The sequence below is a fragment of the Salvelinus fontinalis genome, chromosome 25 (genome assembly GCF_029448725.1).
Source record: "Salvelinus fontinalis isolate EN_2023a chromosome 25, ASM2944872v1, whole genome shotgun sequence".
NCBI classification, from domain to species: domain Eukaryota; kingdom Metazoa; phylum Chordata; class Actinopteri; order Salmoniformes; family Salmonidae; genus Salvelinus; species Salvelinus fontinalis.
Genome location: NC_074689.1, coordinates 5,822,477 through 5,842,793, shown reverse-complemented (window position 1 = coordinate 5,842,793; position 20,317 = coordinate 5,822,477). Strand labels below are relative to the sequence as shown.

At 41.8% G+C, this 20,317-nt stretch overlaps 1 protein-coding gene across 1 annotated transcript in view; it reads left to right on the top strand.

Moving 5' to 3' along the window:
- The window catches only part of LOC129822798 (receptor-type tyrosine-protein phosphatase N2-like), a 264,670-nt gene that overhangs the window by 162,740 nt on the left and 81,613 nt on the right, over window positions 1–20,317 (top strand). Inside the window, exon 11 of the mRNA XM_055881221.1 lies at window positions 3,836–3,900. Within this exon, the coding sequence (XP_055737196.1) occupies window positions 3,836–3,900 (65 nt within the window). The remainder of the gene's footprint in view (window positions 1–3,835; window positions 3,901–20,317) is intronic.

The following is a 20,317-nucleotide window of genomic DNA, read 5'->3' as shown; positions in this document are numbered from 1 at the left end:
CTAGTGGAAGCCTTAGGAAGTGCAACATGACCCCATTTCCACTGTATCTTGGATAGGCAAAGAGTTGAAACACTACAAACCTCAGATTTCCCACTTCCTGGTTGGATTTTTTCTCAAGTTTTTGCCTGCCATATGAGTTCTGTTATACTCACAGACATCATTCAAACAATTTTAAAAACTTCAGAGTGTTTTCCATCCAAATCTACTAATATATTTGCATATTCTAGCTTTTAGGACTGAGTAGCAGGCAGTTTACTCTGGGCACCTTTTAATCCAAGCTACTCAATACTGCCCCCCAGTCCCAAAGACGTTTTAACTGACTTGCCTAGTTAAATAAAGGAGGTTCAATTTAAAATATAATTTCAGTTCTCAGAGCATTAATAAACCCTCTCAGGGAAACTTTCAATGAACCAGAGTCAAAAGTTTTCAGAACAACCCCCCAGAACAACCCCCCAACCCCCCAAAAAACTTTCCCAGAACAGGCTAATTTCCACTACTGTTCTCAGAATGTTTTGTTTTACCAGTCATGAAATGTATTGCTCCGTTCCCACAACCAATGTGAAAACAAAAGCATACGTTCCCACAATTCCCAAAGAACCAAATGTGCTAGCTGGGTACATGAGTTCGATGAGTTGAAAGTTCAACTAGAGATAGATAGGGACCTTCAGGCTTCTTTGGTTTTAGCATTCGCTATGTCCTTTTAGCTTGTCAGGCAAACTGCCAGCAGACAGAAGTTAGACTGTGTTTTGATGTCAGGCTCAACTCAATGTTTTGACTGGCTCTCTACTCAGCCACAGCTCCAAGGGGCCAGGGTTCTGGTCTAGAAGCACCAGAACCCTGGCCCTACAGTTTTTCCTACAGTTTTTCTTGGTTACTGCAGTTTAACAGATGCCAGGCCCAGAAAGAAAATTTCCTTAGATAGCCACATAGAGAAGTTTGATTTGAAAAATCCTAATAAGACACTTTAGTCATCACCTTTGTACACAGAACATCTATTGAATTATTCAAATAATTGTTGCTGAAGCCATTTCTTCTTTTTCATCACACAGCCGAAAATATTAACATTTTATATTAATCTAATGTCTGCCATGTTTTTCGATGACGTGATGAAGTCATCGCTGTTCCCGGTAATCCCTGTGTGCACTGAGTGCTAGTGTGGATGTGATGTTGATCCGTTTAAACCGGATACAACCTGGATATAGACGGCCCATGAATCGGAGTATCTGAACGTGAGTAGATTACCTTGAAAACAACGGTTAGACATATTGGACGCAGTCTCCACTTCTTATTATACCGAAGTGATCAGCTCCCTGAGGGGTCCTCCTTAAGACTAAATGCTGAGCGTGACCTTTCTGTTGCCCCGCTCCTCCCACCCTGCTGGCCCTAATTACCTACCTCATTACCCCCTCCGAAATAACACACTGATCCAAGATGGCTGCCTTATTACCCACTCCTAAATAACACCAGCACCACCAGGTTGAATAATAATAATTTGTGGGGTGCTTATATTTGTCCTGTTACACACTTGTACAAGTGTTCATTGTTCCAAGTGTGTAATGGAAATGTGTTTTTTGCACATCCCAACTCCCCCTAAGACACCCGCAGGGAGATGGGTCATGGATAGGGTCACCCTTGTCCAGCACGCCTGGAGAAATTGGGATTAAGTTCCTTGCTCAAGGGCAGAGCGACAGATGTTTCACCTTGTCGGCTCCAGGATTAAAACCAGTGACCTTTCGGTTACTGGCTCAACCATAGAGAATGATAGAGGCCTCTTGTGGACAAAAGGCTGTTTAAGCATGTGCAGCGCCATTGAGGGCTTCTAAAATTCTTCCGCCATTTTAAAGTAGTAAAAGTAGTCAACTGGGTGGGGATTCCTATGGGTTGTAGCCTCAATGGCGCTGGCCATTCTGTCACAGACGCTACAATGGCACAGATATAAAGATGAGTCCTCTATCTACGTCTATGGGCCCAGTGCTCTGACCTCAAGGCTACCTACCACCCGAACCAAGATGGCTTCCTCACTTGACCCTCCTAAATCAAAACAGGTAGATCCACAGATCCACGATGGCTGCTACTACCCACAACGGATTTTCTATACTCTGCAATCTTTGTGTTGACATTCTAATGAACTGTACTGTAGCTTGCTTGATGCCTGCTGGCCTAGTGGATATCTGTGCTCTGAATGGATCCGCCCTATTATTTTACTCCCCTTCCTCCCGCCAGACTTCACTCCATAAGTCCTGACTATATATTCAAGACGTTGCCATCATTATGGTGATCGCTGATGAGACGATAGGCTGATCAGCGCTTGCGGGATGTCGGACAATAAACTGAGAGGGAGAGGGAGAGAGAGAGGGCTGTAATTAGCCTTCCTAATGATGGCACTAAAGTAACGTGCTTAATTATATGGAATGCTGCATAAATTGCCAAGTGTGTGGAATCATTGGAATTGATTAAAATACTAATTAAACAGGCCCTTGCAGAATTTGGAGAGTGGGGTAAGGTTCAGCTCTTCAGGGTCATTTGCATACCCTTAATCTGGGGGATTGGGATTTAAAGGACCCTCTCTCTTTCTCTGGCTTTCCCTCTTTCTCTTTTCCCCTTATTTCCCAGTTCACATGCTAACAAACTCAATTCAAATTATACTCGGTTTTCTCTTTTCACCATATAATTTGGCATAAGACCCCTTTGATTTTGTTTTTCAATATAAATGTATCCATCAAAGTGAGTGTATCAAAGGCTAAACACGCACAGGGTAAAAAAAACAAGTCTGCCGAGTGTATGATCTTAAATGTTGCATGCCACTTGCTTTGATTTGTGTGAGAATATCTTTGTTAAATATTGCATTTAGAACTAGCGGGGGCATACTTTAATAGATGTATGGATCAAACTCATATTGTGATCCTATTAACTACTGCAAGAACCAAGAGAAATTAATTGCGCAGTACATCGACTAGCACTTTTACATTCAAATGAATATTAAACATTCATTGGTACAGATATAGAATCTTAATTTGACCAGTTTCTCACAGCAGACAAAATTGTCCTGCAGCAACAGGAAATGTGAATTATTGTGTGAATTATGAATGGACATTTTGGAGGAGTTGATCCATTTTTTTTTTTAGGGCAAATCAATGATGACATTTTAAAGTAACAACTACAAACTTTAGAAGCCTTTTTAAACCTTGAATATACTTCCTGCAACAACAGGGTGATCAAATTAAGATCTTACATATGTACCTCGGCAGCTGACAGTGTGCAAAGGTCTTGCTCATAAACCACTTTACAACCATTTTAATCATCTTCAGAGCAAAGTAACAAGAACATTTCCGTTGTACTCGATTCTAGACACTGTACTGTAGGGTATTCTGTGGTCATGTACAGGTGTAGGATCTTAACTTGATCACCCTGTTGTTGCAGAACATTTCTAAATCTGTAGGGTAGTTGGGCGAACTCTTTCATGTGTACCATAGCCAACAGTAGGTGAAACTTTGACTGGTCACTGATGAGTTTGGAGTTTGAGTTGAAGTCACATGTTGACAAAGACCTTTGGGTGAAAACTTTGCAATAAACTGTGAGAGAATCACTGTGTGGTTATCTATCTTTAATTTTCACTCACACTGTGTCACACACTCGTTCGCTCACGCTCTCCTGTTTCCCTTCAAGAATTAGACGGTCAAACATGTTCTTCTCCTTTCATTCTCCTCACTTACACACAACTCATTCCACTCACTCATTTCACTTTCCACTTCCTCATGTCATTATGTTTCTTTTTTTTTTTTACTAATTCCACTCACACACAACTCTGGTCTTGTGCTGGTGTCTTCCCACGCAGTTCAGCAGAAGAAGCAGCTGGAGAAGGAAACTGGTGTGAAGATCCTTGAGGCCGGTGTCAGTGATGTAAGTCCTGTTTCATCGTCTGTTTCAAGCTGGGAACCATAGAATTATTGACTTGAATGGGGTTGCCATTTCTAGTTACTCTATTTCTACGCTGTGAACATCCAACACTGACTATATCGGTGTCGAACGAAGTATAGAACTGACCCCCCAAAATGATTTTTATCTGGGAGTCATCCGGATGCTGGATTGCTTCAATGTGATGTTATGTGACATTACAATGGTATTCAACTGAGGCTGTATATTGAATAGCATTTGTGTGATATTGTATAGTTAGATCTTACCATGTAAAGTCCCTAAAGAGAATACTGAGCTCATCATCCAACACCCAACATGCATCATGTTTCATTGTAAAGGAATTTAACCAAACCTGAAAGCTCCCAGATCTTATAGAAACCATAGTGTCTCTGTACACTGGGCTCTCTCCAGTGATATGGCTCCAGATATGGCAGCTTGGCCATCCATACCGCCTGCATCCTTTACGAGGCCCCCATTATGCGGCCAGACATTGATTATGAGCTGAAATTAATGCAAAATGTATTTCCTGTTTACTGTGTCGCTTTGATACACATCCTCTGTATTCATTTCCTGTCCTCCTTAGGGTTGTTGGTTCCCATGGAGAATAAAGAACAACAAGATAAATTGCAGTGTGAAAAATTTAAAATTGACACTTTAAATAGCAGACAAGGAACAATAAGCAGATTATCTGGAGAGCTGTCAATTTATGGCTAGACATTATGGCTGGCTGTGACATATTCATAAGAAAAATTAAGAGGAGTCCAAAAAGATACTTAAGATGAGTGCCGGGATGAGAGCAGGGGAGATGTGCGTTCATTCGATGGCGACACTGCTAATAAATATTCATAAGTCGTGTGGGGAAGGTGAGGATCTAATCAAACAGCCATTGATGGGCTGTAGCCCTCCTAGAATTTTTTCTACGGAAATGAGACAGACAGCGGTGGCACTGTGAGCCATGAAGATCATCGCGAGGCATGCTGGGAACTAAATGGACGTGGCCTGTGTGTGGGCTGCTGCCGTCGTCAATAGCAACAGGGTAACATAGTCGGGACCGTTTTCCTGGATCAATCCCTCCTATGGACTTTGTCACACTCTCTATTCTCTTTTCGATTGATTTAATCCTACTGTGAATCTCTTGCTTATGCCTACGCATTTACCTCCCTCTTTTTTAAGTCCTCTTTTCCTTCGCCTCATCTACCCTTTTCTCCCTTTCTCTTGCCCTCTATCTTTCTTGACTATATTTTTCTCCATCTTCTTGACTATATTTTTACTCCATCTTCACTCTTGTCCAACACACAGAAAGCACAAGGCAAACAGTTACAGAGGGCTGTGATTTGTCATATTTGTCCTATTTGTTGATAATTAGCTGCAATTATAGGGAACCGGAGTGAGGGAGAGATCCTTTACCTCAGGAGTAGGAAATCAAATGCTGTGTGTGTGTGTGTGTGTTCGTGTGGTGTGTGTTCGTGTGGTGTGTGTTCGTGTGTGTTTGTGTGTGTGTGTCTGTGCATGTCCGTGTGTGTGTGTGTGTGTGTGTGTGTGATTAGAAAATGTGTATTTGAGGGAAGTACAGTGAGAGACAAGCCCTGGAATTATTAATTTTCTGTATTGGCATTGTCATAGTCCGAACCCAAATAAGGCTCAATTCATCCCAGTGGTTTTTAGTCCCTGAATGGCGACAGAGTGATCATTTTCTGAAAACGGTGGCGGAACATGCTGCTGAGAGTGCCTGTGGAGAGTGCTCTCAGAATGCATTAGTTTAAATGGAATTGAGCACAACTATTAGTTGGTGAATTTATGGGGTGACCGCTGATATATTGTTATTAGTGTGTACCTCAGCTAGATGCCAAAGCATGGGTCGGTAACTATGCATTAGCTTGCAAAACACAAGTTTTAAATGGTGCCCTAGTTTTAAGTAGATAACTGAATACGTTGACAAATAAAGTAAATGAAATTAAGTTAGTAAAGGCACAACAAGTTAGATGTGATGGGGTTTATATCCTGTCGCAATCAAATTTGGAGGATTCCTACACTGTAGCGCAGGCTTACAGAGACTGGTTGGAGTGTGCCTGCTCTTGCATGGAACAAACCAACCTGTTATTGTTAAGAGGATCGAGAGTGAAGCTGCATGGAACCAACCAACCTGGTATTGTTGAGAGGATCGAGAGTGGAGCTGCATGGTACCAACCAACCTGGTATTGTTAAGAGGATCGAGAGTGAAGCTGCATGGAACCAACCAACCTGGTATTGTTATTAAGAGTATCGAGAGTGGAGCTGCATGGAACCAACCAACCTGGTATTGTTATTAAGAGTATCGAGACTGGAGCTGACACAGGTTGTGTCCCAAATGGCAAACTATTTATTTTATATTGCACTAACTTTGACCAGAGCTCTAGGCACCCTATTTCCTTTATAGTTTAACACAGTGCCATTTAGGACACAGCCATAGCCTCTCCGTCTTAACCCTGTCTGACTTTGTTAAAAAATGGGGCCAAATGACAAAACGGCTTAAAAACCACGGATATCGATTGCAGAAGATGTTGACCAAGATAAGCTAATGTCAAAGTGAGGAGATTGGACCCTAATCTATAGACTTCACAATATCTGGTCCTCCTATAGATTTTCTAGAACCCATTTTCTTAAAAATGTCCTTGTTTTGCGACTCATTAGCTACATTTACCACAAAAAAAAACACAATTTAAAGAGCGATTGAAATCACAGATTCTGCATGTGTTTTTGTGATGCTCATTAAGATTAAGAAAATGTTGATTTCAGTCTGGGGGGTGTGGTTCAATGTGGGTGTGTTATTGTACTCTGGCAGTTACTGTGGTTTGTCCCTGTTGAGACACTGTAGCTGCTGCGGTGTCTCAGGAGAGACCAAAAAAACAGTATCAACAACATAGCCACTAACGCTTCCTGGAAATAGTCAGAATTCTTCGAAGATAAATCAAGAAAATAGTCATTATTTTTGCCATTTTTGCCACGCAATTTTACATCAAGTTAAGGCGTTTAGTGCAGTAGTTCTTAAACAAATGTGCATGAAAACTAGTAGCTAGTGCACTGCAGACAGTATCGAGTCTACTGCTGTGCAGGACTGATTTTTGATCATTCATCAGCAAGCTGTCAAACTATCCAAAATAAAGCACAAGATACACACTGTTCATCAGTGCCCAAAATCACTGGCTAGCTAAATTCCATCTGTGTTTGTCAATGAAGCTAGCTAGTAGTAGCTAGCAGGCGCATTAAGCAGGCAAGCCATCGAGTCACTGACGAGTGTGACGTGTGTGCTTCAGTGCCGTTATGTTTTACAACTTTCTCACTATCTATTACTATCTATCTGTCTGGCAGCGTTTCATAGGGAATCATGTTACAAAACCGGTTGCGTTGTGACAAGATGCTCGCGAATGGGTTTCGAATTTGAGAAAATGGACAAGTGGCAATTGGGATACAAGTGCACATCATCTCAATTGTTTTCATTTTGTCCAAAACAGACTCAGTGCTTGACTTGGGCAGGAGGTCATAGGGACTGAGTACCGGCAGCTCACATTTTCTACTGCTTGAGTTCCTGCACCTCTTATAGAATATTAGCTAAAAAGTATTATGACGATCCTGCACCTAAATATAAACAGTACCGGCACCCAAAATGAGTAGGCTACCAAATAAAATCAAATGTTATTGGTCACATACACATTGTTAGCAGATGTTAATGCGAGTGTAGCGAAATGCTTGTGCTTCTAGTTCCGACCGTGCAGTAATATCTAACAAGTAATCTAACAATTTCACAAGAACTACATTTTACACACAAGTGTAAAGGAATGAATTAGAATATGTACATAAAAATATATGGATGAGCGATGGCCGAACGGCATAGGCAAGAGGCAGTAGATGGTATAGAGTACAGTATATACATATGAGATGAGTAATGTAGGGTATGTAAACATTATATAAAGTGGCATTGTTTAAAGTGACTAGTGATACATTTATTACATCCAATTCTTTATTATTAAAGTGGCTAAAGATTTGAGTCAGTGTGTCAGCAGCAGCCACTCAACATTAGTGATGGCTGTTTAACAGTCTGATGGCCTTGAGATAGAAGCTGTTTTTCATTCTCTCGGTCCCAGTTTTGATGCACCTGTACTGACCTCGCCTTCTGGATGATAGCGGGGTGAACAGGCAGTGGCTCGGGTGGTTGTTGTCCTTGATGATCTTTTTGGCCTTCCTGTGACATCGGGTGGTGTAGGTGTCCTGGAGGGTAGGTAGTTTGCCCCCGGTGATGCGTTGTGCAGACCTCACTATCCTCTAAAGAGGGTTACGGTTGTGGGCGGCGCAGTTGCCATACCAGCCGGTGATACAGCCTGACAGGATGCTCTCGATTGTGCATCTGTAAAAGTTTGTGATTGTTGTTGGTGACAAGCCAAATTTCTTCAGCCTCCTGAGGTTGAAGAGGCGCTGTTGCGCCTTCTTCACCACGCTGTCTGTGTGGGTGGACCATTTCAGTTTGTCTGTGATGTGTATGCCGAGAAACTTAAAACTTTCCACCTTCTCCACTACTGTCCCGTCAATGTGGATAGTGGGGTGCTCCTTCTGCTGTTTCCTGAAGTCCACGATCATCTCCTTTGTTTTGTTGGCGTTGAGTGTGAGGTTATTTTCCTGACACCACACTCCGAGGGCCCTCACCTCCTCCCTGTAGGCCGTCTCGTCGTTGTTGGTAATCAAGCCTACCACTGTACCGGCACCTATTTCAGTCCAAGTCAAGCACCTCGGATACTCGAGTTATCACAATTGAACACATCAGCAAGTGGCAACTCCAAAAAGGGCTTAGGGGCCAAGTGTTCTTTCAACATAACATTGGCAAAGTGTTGTCTTATGTAAAAGTCCAGGGTGCTGTGTAAGGGGCAGGTCTGTGTCACTGAGTGGTTCTGGCTGCTACGATTTGGATAGAGCTCAATCAGCAAAGCAGATAGAGTGCATTCATTGCAGGTGTTTCTCCGTGCATGACAATTCTCCCTTGGCATTATCCCGTGTTAGTGGGGAAGTGGGCATGACCAAAATCAAAACCCAACCCTCCTGTATATCATGATGACCTCAGTTACTCAAATCTATAAACAAAAAAACAAAAAAAACAACTTTGTTTTGGAATATACTTACATTTTTATTGTCCATGTTGGCACTGAAATACATGTTTCTGATATCAATAGGCCGTTTTAAACATGAGAAGTTGATTTTCGAGTTCAGTTGCTCATTAATAAGCATGGCATTTTTTAAGTCTTTTAAGTTGTCATTATGTTTTACCAATGATATTGCTGCCCAGATCACGTTAGTGTCTCCATAACAGCACTCCTGTGAATGTGTGAAAAATTCTCTCAGGGAAAAGTGAGAGGGCCAAGAGGGGACATAGAAAAGAGGCTGTAGAATGCCTAAAATATACAATGTTTTTGTTCATCTCAATCCTAGCACTCTATCATCAGTTCTTCGCCAGGGCTGTGAAATGTTGACATTGACAGTAAATGAAAATCCTATGGAGAATATCAGTGTGCACACATCTTGCTGCACCCCAGGCAGCAGCTTGGAGAATCAGCCTGTAGTACGGATACCAAAGCAGTCCTCCGTTTCATGGAGAGATGTTCCTAAAAGGCACACAGAGCTTCGTGACTGTGCATACTCTCCTCTCCTCCCATCCTGTTCGTGATCAGGAGGGGTCGATGAGTCACTGTGCATCTGGAGAGAGCGAGAGAGAGATGGTGCAGGAGCAGAGGGTTGCAAAGGTTTGGGTTAGCCAGCTGTATGCAGACATAGGCCCTTTTTACATTGACGAAAGTTGGATAGTCTTGAGAGGTATCGAACAAAATCCTGAGACTATACTTATTACTGTAATGTAAACTTGTGAACTACCTCCGGAGGTGACACACGACACTCGCACTTGGCCCCCAGTTGCCCCCCTCCATGCAGGGCAGTGTAAACAGAATTGTCGTGTTGAGCCCAACACTGATACAGTAAAAATGAAATGTCTAAACATTTTAATTATATTTGAGACTTGTTTTATTGAGTTTTCACCCGGAAATTGCAGTAAAAGCCTGTTACACTCTGAAATTGATGCCGTAGCTTTAAAAAAAGCTCCATCTCAATGGTGTTTTTTCCCTCTTGACTGCACTGATCATCCAGGCAAGATACAATCTAGCTTTGCAAGCAGTTTGCTTTTCATTCGCAGTTTGCTTTTTTCCTCATGTAATGACTTTCATGATATTGATCAAATTAAGCCTGCTTTCTAAGGTAAGTTTAAATCACTAAAGTTGTAATGTAGGCCTAAGAAGTATCTAGCTATAGTTCAGCTAACATTATTCAACGTCAGCAGTTCCCAGCTAGCACAGTGGATCTGGGCCGATTCCGGCTGAGAGTCGGGGCACGCGACTGAGAGTCAGACTCAGCCGACGTCATGTAGCCCAAGTCTGGCCCATCTTTGGCAATATTATTTTTGGCTAGGATGCGGAGATTGAGCTCGGTCCGATTCCGGTGGGAGTTATATGGCCCAAATATATTACTTGGGACTCGGGCCGATTGTGGCTACTCTCTGGCAGATGATTACACGGGCTGATTAATATAGTTAACATTTCATTATTTATTTTTCCATCTTTTCTCATAGTTTTTTTCCATAAAATGATAGTTCAAATAGAATTGATACCGAAGACAAATTAAAGTTAGATTTCAGCTTTGAAAGTCAATTGCGTGGCCGTATTCATGGGTATCAGCGAACTAGTTGATGCAGCTATTACGATGTAGCTAAGAAAAATGCAGAAATAATTTTGTTTAGCTTGCTAGCTAGGAAGGTATTTCTATACTATGAACCACACTGTACTGTACTTTTATATTTGTATTAGAGGAGTAAACCTTTATGCTTGAAATGCTAACATTACTAGCTAGCAGTAGCTAGCCAGCTGTGCTATTTTCATGCAAGCTAATTTAATGTGTGGATAAACAAGAAATAAACCCTTTAATTGTCTGCACATTATGAATTGTTGCATTATTGAAGAGCGTATTATGGTTTGGTTGCATTATTCAAGTGTAATAACGTTATGTTTTAAATGAAAAGTTGCACGCATTGTTGAGTAGGTCAATTGGAGCTGGAGAGCAAGAATGTCACATTGGGGGAGGGGGGAAATAGTAATGTGTAATGTCTTGCTTTTAGCACCTGAACATTTGGTGCCATCACAGTGGGCGACTGTGTATCATGTCCTTAAAATACAACATAATCCCTGAAGGTTTTCCCTGAAGTTTTTCACCATTTTGATTTTCAAATCATTGCATTTACATTATGTTTTTTTTATCAGCGTACCAGTTGTCATTTTTTATCAGTATTTCTGAATGCAGTAAAGGAGGAGGCTGGAGGTTTACAGTTACCTGTCCACAATCTGATTAAGATGGTGGGTAAATTGAGATTCATTGACATTTTGACAAAACCTGCAAACTGCTTATGTGGATAGGCACTTATTGAGCACAGAATTCCTTGAGCTGCATGTCAACAGATTATTCAACCAATTGTAAATCATATACAGGGCATTCAGAAAGTATTCAGACCCCTTGACTTTTTCACATTTTGTTATGTACAGCCTTATTCTAAAATGCATTGATTAACTTTTTTCCCTCGTCAATCTACACACAATACCCCATGATGACAAAGCAAAAACAGGTTTTGAGTAATTTTAGCAAATGTATTAAAAATTCTAAACTGAAATGTAAGTATCCTTTGCTATGAGACTCGAAATTGAGCTCGGGTGCATCCTGTTTCCATTGATCAACCTTGAAATGTTTCTACAACTTGATTGGAGTCCACCTGTGGTAAATTCAATTGATTGGACATGATTTGGAAAGGCACACACCTGTCTATATAAGGTCTCACAGTTGACAGTGCATGTCAGAGCAAAAACCAAGTCATGAGGTCAAAGAAATTGTCCGTAGAGCTCCGAGACAGGATTGTGTCAAGGCACAGCTCTAGGGAAGGGTACCAAAACATTTCTGCAGCATTGAAGGTCTCCAAGAACTCATTGGCCTCCTTCATTCTTAAATGGAACGGAGGTGACCAAGAACCCAATGGTCACTCTGATAGAGCTCCAGAGTTCCTCTGTGGAGATGGGAGAACCTTCCAGAAGAACAACCGTCTCTGCAGCACTCCACCAATCAGGCCTTTATGGTAGGGTGGTCAGACGGAAGCCACTCCTCAGTAAAAGGTACATGACAGCCCGTCTGGAGTTTGCCAAAAGGCACCTAAGTGATTCTCAGACCATGAGAAACAAGATTCTCTGGTCTGATGAAACCAAGATTGAACTCTTTGGCCTGAATGCCAAGTGACATGTCTGGAGGAAACCTGGCACCATCCCTACAATGAAGCATGGTAGTGGCAGCATCATGCTGTGGGATGTTTTTCAGCAGCAGGGACTGGGAGACTTGTCAGGATCAAGGGAAAGATGAACAGAGCAATGTACAGTAAGATCCTTGATGAAAACATGCTTCAGAGCACTCAGGACCTCAGACTGGGACGATGGTTCACCTTCCAACAAGACAATGACGCTAAGCACACAGCCAAGACAATGCAAGAGTGGCTTTGGGAAAAGTCTCTAAATGACCTTGAGTGGCCCAGCCAGTGCCCAGACATGAATCTGATCGAACATCTCTGGAGGGACCTGAAAATAGCTGTGCAGCAAAGCTCCCCATCCAACCTGACAGAGCTTGAGAGGATCTGCAGAGAAGAATGGAAGAAACTCCCCAAATACAGGTGTGCCAAGCTTGTAGAGTCATACCCAGGAAGATTCTAGTCTGTAGTCGCTGCCAAAGGTCCTTCAGCAAAGTACTGAGTAAAGGGTCTGAATTATTTGTAAATAAATTGGCACAAATTTCAAAAAAACTGTTTTTGCTTTGTCAATATGGGGAATAGTGTGTAGATTGATGAGAGAAAAAAAACAATGTAATACATTTTAGAATAAGGCTGTAACCTAACAAAATATGGAAAAAGTCAAGTGGACTGAATACTTTCTGAATGCACTGTTTAACAGACAGGGATCTCAGCTGGGTCTCCGCACAGTGTGTGTGAACGAGTGCGTGTGTGTGTGGATGTGTGTTGTGTTTGTGCATTTGCGTGTGTGTCTGTGTGTATGTGTGTATGTATGTGATTGCACGTGTTCATGTTTTGTAGCTCACAGGAGGTTGGTAGCACCTTAAATGGGGAGGACGGGCTTGTGGCAATGCCAGTGTTATGAGCCACCATTATCCAGCCATTATTGTGAGCCGTCCTCCCCTCAGCAGCCTCCACGGATGTAGATGTGTGTCTCCGCAAATAACATACATTAGCAAGACTTGTATACGTCTGTGTACACGTGCTTTTGTTCGTTTGTGGTCTGTGTGTCTGCTTTCGCTGCGGAATTGCATTACCTGTCTTTCTGGAACCTTTAAGGATGACCATTATAATGGAAGTGGATGCAGGAGAAATAAACATTAGTGTATAATCCCATCATATGTCATGTAGGAATAAATGTCAACGGTAAATGCCACTATCTTAGAATTGGTGAAACCACTCATGGTCTCCCCCAATCAGAGTCCTGGGGAAGCAGGGGCAAAACTCATCTCAGGGAAAGGTCACGGGCAATGATGACCTCTGGCAACTGGATTTTGTGGCTTTCTTGCCAATTTCCTGCACCATAATGAATGTGAGGGCTAGCATGAGAGCAATGTCATTTGAAAAGATTTGAACATCTAAATGATAGTGTAAAATAGGGGCCTTCTAGCAGTCGTAAGGACAAAGGTTCAGCAGGAGGCAGTCAGGTAGAGGTGTGAATGGGGGCTGAATCCAAGTGAAAGCTATGATCCCTTATTGATGTCACCTGTTAAATCTGCTTTCCACACCTTGTAGTCCCTGCCCCAAAGAATTGAGGCTGTTCTGAGGGCAACTCAATATTAAGAAGTTGTTCCTAATGTTTTGTACACTCAGTGTATATACAAAGTTCTGACTTCCAAATGTCAGTATTCAAAACCAATCATAACCAATAAAGAACAGGCAACCCGCAAGACTCCGATACCAGACTCAGATACAGCCTCACCCTTGAGTAACCTAAAAGCGAGTAACCTAAAAGTCAACTACGGAAGGCCAAATGGCATGCTATCTATCTACATCTATTTGCATTCAAGCGCGTGCTGTTCACACAACGCTGAACAAGACGGAGAAACCAGACATGTGCTCCAAACAAACGACAATGAAGCCATTGACATGAAACAGGTAAATAGAGCTAAATAAACCAAAGCTTCTTTACAACAAGTGTTGCGCATTTTGTGAGCTCTCCAAACAACATTTCCACTTTGAGAATGAGAACGGCAAGAATGTATATTATACTTAATTACTGAACAGAAATGACCGTAACCAAACATTCTGAATCAATGGGGGAAATGCGTGGATTAACAGTACATCACTGATGAACATACAATATATTTAAACGGGGAATTGATAGACATTCACAAACAAATGGCAAACAATATTGACACAATTAATACTCACAAATTGGCGGGATTCTGTGCACAATGATGCAGAGAGAGATGTGCCTATAGCGCATCTAAGCCACAGATAGTCCTACTGTATATGTGGTAGGACCAACAAGGGGCATATAATAGGTACCCTATTTTCAACATACTGCATTACTCTTGACCAGAGTCCTATTGGCCCTGGTCAAAAGTAGTGAAGTGATAGAGAATAGGGTGCCATTTGGGATGCTCAACAGTATGCTCATCCTATGTAATTCAGTATGGTATGTGATTATGTACATTTGTGTTTGTAAGTACAGGTAACTACCAAAATAAAGGAAACACTTGAATAAATGAGGGATACAAAGTACATTTAAAGCTGATGCTTCCACACAGGTGTGGTTTCTGAGTTAATTAAGCAATTAACATCCCATCATGCTTAGGGTCATGGCTACCATGGCTAAAAGAAGAGATCTCAGTAAGTTTGAAAATTGGGGTCTCAAAAGATCATAGGGTGTTTAAAGTGTGTGTGTTTTTTTTATTTAACTAGGCAAGTCAGTTAAGAACAAACTCTTATTTACAATGACAGACTACCCCAGCCAACACTGGGCCATTGGTGCACCACCCTATGGGACTCCCAATCACAGCTGGATGTGATGCAGGCTGGGATTTGAACCAAGGACTGCAATGATGCCTCTTGCACTGGGATGCAGTGCCTTAGAGCGCTGCACCACTTGGGAGCATGTACAAGTTACCAGATCTCAACCCTTATGGGAGATTCTGGAGGAGCACACGAGACAGCGTTTTCCACCACCATCCACAAAACTCCAAATAATGGAATTTCTCGTGGAAGAATGGTGTCGCATTCCTCCAATAGAGTTCCAGGCACTTGTAGAACGTTAAGCCACATTGAAGCTGTTGTGGAGGCTCGTTATGGCCCAATGCCCTGTTAAGACACTTCCAAATCAAATCCAATTTTATTAGTCACATGTGCCCGAATACAACAGGTAATTCACCTTACAGTGAAATGCTTACTTATAAGCCACTAACCAACAATGCAGTTTAAAAAATATGAATAAGAATAAGTAATTGAAGGAACAAGAAATGAAAGAGAAGCAGTAAAATAACAATAGTGAGACTATATACAGGGGGTACTGGTACAGAGTCAATGTGCGGGTGCACCGGTTAGTCGAGGTCATTGAGGTAATATGTACATGTAGGTAGAGTTACTAAAGTGACTATGCATAGATAATAACAGAGACTAGCAGCGGCGTAAAAGAGGGGGAGGGTGTGGGTGGGCAATGATAGCAGAGAGAACAGTCTATGACTAGGGTGGCTGGAGTCTTTGACAAGTTTCAGGGCCTTCCTCTGACATCGCCTGGATGGCAGGAACCTTGGCCCCAGTGATGTACTGGGCTGTACGCACTACCCTCTGTAGTGGCTTGCGGTCGGAGGCCGAGCAGTTGCCATACCAGGTAGTGATGCAACCAGTCAGAATGCTCTCGTTGGTTCACCTGTAGAACCTTTTGAGGATCTGAGGACCCATGCCAAATCTTTTCAGTCTCCTAAGGGGGAATAGGTTTTGTCGTGCCCTCTTCACGATTGTCTTGGTGTGCTTGGACCGTCTTAGTTTGTTGGTGATGTGGACACCCTGGAACTTGAAGCTCTCAACCTGCTCCACTTCAGCCCCGTCAATGAGATTGTGGGCGTGCTCAGTCCTCCTTTTCCTGTAGTCCACAATCATCTCCTTTGTCTTGATCACTTTGAGGGAGAGGTTGTTGTCCTGGCACCACACGGCCAGGTCTCTGACTTCCTCTGACCTCCTCGCTATAGTCTCGTCATTGTCGGTGATCAGGCCTACCACTGTTGTGTCATTGGAAAACTTAATGATCGTGTTGGAGTCCTGGTAATCTATCTGGCCATGCGGCCTTGTGAATGTTGACCTGTTTAAAGATCTTACTCACATCACTGCGAAGAGCGTGATCATAGTCGTCCGGAATAGCTGGTGCTCTCATGCATGTTTCAGTGTTCTTTGCCTTGAAGCGAGCATAGAAGTAGTTGAGCTCGTCTGGTAGGCTTATGTCACTTGGCAGTTCTTGGCTGTGCTTCCCTTTGTAGTCTATAATGGTTTGCAAGCCCTGCCACATCCGACGAGCGTCGGAGCCAGTGTAGTACGATTCAATCTTAGTCCTGTATTGATGCTTTGCCTGTTTGATGGTTTGTTTGAGGGCATAGTGGGATTTCTTATAAGCTTCCGGGTTAGAGTCCCACTCCTTGAAAGCGGCAGCTCTAGCCTTTAGCTCAGTGTGGATGTTGCCTGTAATCCATGGCTTCTGGTTGGGGTACGGTCACTGTGGGGACGACGTCATCGACGCAAATATTGATGAAGCCAATGATTGATGTGGTGTACTCCTCAATGCCATCGGAAGAATCCCCAAACCTTTCCAGTCTGTACTTGCAAAACAGTCCTGTAGCTTAGCATCTCCTTCATCTGACCACTTTTTATATAGACAGAGTCACTGGTGTTTCCTGCTTTAATTTCTGCTTGTAAGCAGGAATCAGGAGGATAGAATTATGGTCAGATTTGACAAATGGAAGGCAAGGGAGAGCTCTGTGTGTGGAGTAAAGGTGGTCTAGAGTTTTTTCCCTCTGGTTGCACATTTAAAATTCTGATAGATATTAGGTAAAACTGATTTAAGTTTCTCTGCCTTAATCCCCGGCCACTAGAGCGCCACCTCTGGATGAGCATTTTCCTGTTTGCTTATAGCGGAATACAGCTCACTGAGTGCGGCCTGAGTGCCAGCATCCATTTGTGGTGGTATGTAGACAGCTACGAAAAATAGAGATGAAAACTCTCTAGGTAGATAGTGTGGTCTACAGCTTATCATGAGATACTCTACCTCAGGCGAGCAAAACCTCAAGACTTCCTTAGATATTGTGCACCAGCTGATGTTTACAAATATATATAGTCCGGCTCCCCTCTCCTTGTCTTACCAGATGCCGCTGTTCTATCCTGCCGATACAGCGTATAACCAGCCAGCTGTATGTTGATAATGTCGTCGTTCAGCCATGACTCCATGAAGCATAAGGTGTTACAGTTTTTAATGTCCATTTGGTAGTTTAATCTTCCGCGTAGGTTGTCGATTTTATTTTCCAATGATTTTCCATGTTAGCTGGTAGAACGGAAGGCAGTGGGGGTTTATTCGATCGCTTACGAATTATGAGAAGGCAGCCCAACCCCCGTCCGCTTTTTCTCTGTCATCTCTTCATGAAAATTACGGGTATTTGGGCCTGTTCCCGTGAAGCAGTATGTCCTTCAAGTTGGTCTCATAGGACTCGTTAAAGGAAAAAAAAGCTTCTGGCAGTTCGTGGTGAGTAATCGCTGTTCTGATGTCCAGAAGTTATTTTCGGTCATAAGAGACGTTAGCATCAACATTATGTACAGAATAAGTAAAAAAACAAGTTATAAACAACACACAAAAAAATGAACAAAAAAACACATTCGGTTAGGAGCTGTCACGATCGTCATTAGGAGAAAGAGAGGAGGACCAAGGCGCAGCGTAATAACAATACATCTTCCTTTTTAATGAAGACGAAACAAACACTTTTACAAACTAACAAAACGACGAACGTGAAACTATACAAAACAAATAAGTGCAGACACTGGCAACTTACACATAGACAATTACCCACAACCTACCTAATGACTATGGCTGCCTAAATATGGATCCCAATCAGAGACAACGATAGACAGCTGTCTCTAATTGAGAACCAATCTAGGCAACCATAGACTTACATAAACACCTACAATGAACACAACTCCATGAACTCTACAAAAAAAACTAGACAATACAAACACCCTAGACGAGACAAAAACACATAAACATCCCCCATGTCACACCCTGACCTAACTAAAATAATAAAGAAAACAAAGATAACTAAGGCCAGGGCGTGACAAGAGCACTTAAAACGTCAGCCAACTGACGGAAGTTAGCTGTATTATGTTCAGTGTCTGATAATAATCACTACTTAGATATGTGCTGTATAATTTAAAGGTCAAGTATGTAGCTTTGGGGGTGATATTTTTGGCAATTGAAAAGATATTTCACAGTGGTTTAGATTGTACAATGATTGTCACAAGCTGAAATTAGGCAAACGTGATAGAATCTTTGCAACAAGGTAATGGTGAAGTGATTTCTACATATTGCACCTTTGAGCGCTTTGCATTTAACACATTGTCATTCTAATTTGGCTATAAACATGTTCTGTCCCCAAAAAATTATGGAAAACATACTTTTTTTAGGTCAGAAATATGGCCCATGGTCAGAAATAGTGCACTATAAAGTGAATAGGATGCCATTTGGGATGTACAACAAACACCTATATGACATTGAAAGCTTTTATCAGCCCGTGTAAAGATCACCTCTTCATCGCTACCAGGACAAGCATATTTATCAATTCCCTCAACAACTAATGTCCTTCACACCAACTTCTTAAGGATAGGACCCTTTTTTTCAATTTTCGCCTAAAAGGACATACCCAAATCTAACTGCCTGTAACTCAGGACCTGAAGCAAGGATATGCATATTCTTGATACCATTTGAAAGGAAAAACTTTGAAGTTTGTGGAAATGTTCAATTCATGTAGGAGAATATAACACATTAGATCTGGTAAAAGATAATACAAAGACAAAAAGGTGTTTTTTTGTCTTTTTTGTACCACCATCTTTGAAACGCAAGAGAAAGGTCATAATGTATTATTCCAGCCCAGGGGCGATTTAGATTTTGGCCACTAGATGGCAGCAGTGTATGCGCAAAGATTTAGACTGATCCAATGAACCATTACATTTCTGTTCAAAATGTATCAAGACTGCCCAAATGTGCCTAATTGGTATATTAATAAATTTTCAAGTTCATAACTGTGCAATCTCCTCAAACAATAGCATGGTATTATTTCACTGTAATAGCTACTGTAAATTGGACAGTGCAGTTAGATTAACAAGAATTTATGCTTTCTGCCAATATCAGATATGTCTATGTCCTGGGAAATGTTCTTGTTACTTACAAACTCATGCTAATCACATTAGCCTACGTTAGCTCAACCATCGCGAGGCGGGGGGGGGGGGGGCACCAATCCTGTAGAGGTTTTAACAACTCCAGCAGAAACACTATCTCTAATGGCTGTTATCTGCGCTCTCTGCCAAAGCCATGTCACAACACTGTAGTACATCACTGGCAGGTTTGATTGAACAATTGAGGTCTCTACTAAAAGTCTACTAAATGTCTACTAAATGAAACTACCAAATGCTCATTCTAAAATGTAAAATGTCTCCTTAACAACATTTTAAAGTCAAGTTTTAAGCAGAATTTTGGAGAGAAAACAGATTATTTCCAAACTATTGCATATAATAGGCCAGCTACTGTATATGGAGTTAATGTGATTTGTATATAAGCAAAGTACAACCCTTCATTTACCATGACCTTATTGGTGACCCAGCTATTGTACAACTATAATATATCATGTATATATAATGCGAAACCCCATGGAGAGGTCTCTTTACTGGAGACATCAAAGTAGACCCGCTCTGACCCCTAGCTAGTGAAGGAAAAAAACATACATAGGGAAATAAATAAGTAAATACGTACAGCGTTAACATATTGATCTTGAAGCAGCATGGCTATATGCTCTGCTTCAAAGATACTCAGCTTTATGTTTCTACACTTGTATTTATCTATTTTTTTAAGCTTGTGCCTTTTAAGCGTCCGCAGAAGAAAAATATGCAGTACAGTCAAATTATGTAAATAATGACCTAGCATCTAATTTCAATTGATTTCATGTTTGTGTATTGGCGGCAGACGTGCACATTAACTTTTTTTAAATGTTGTCTATCATCTTCAACTGT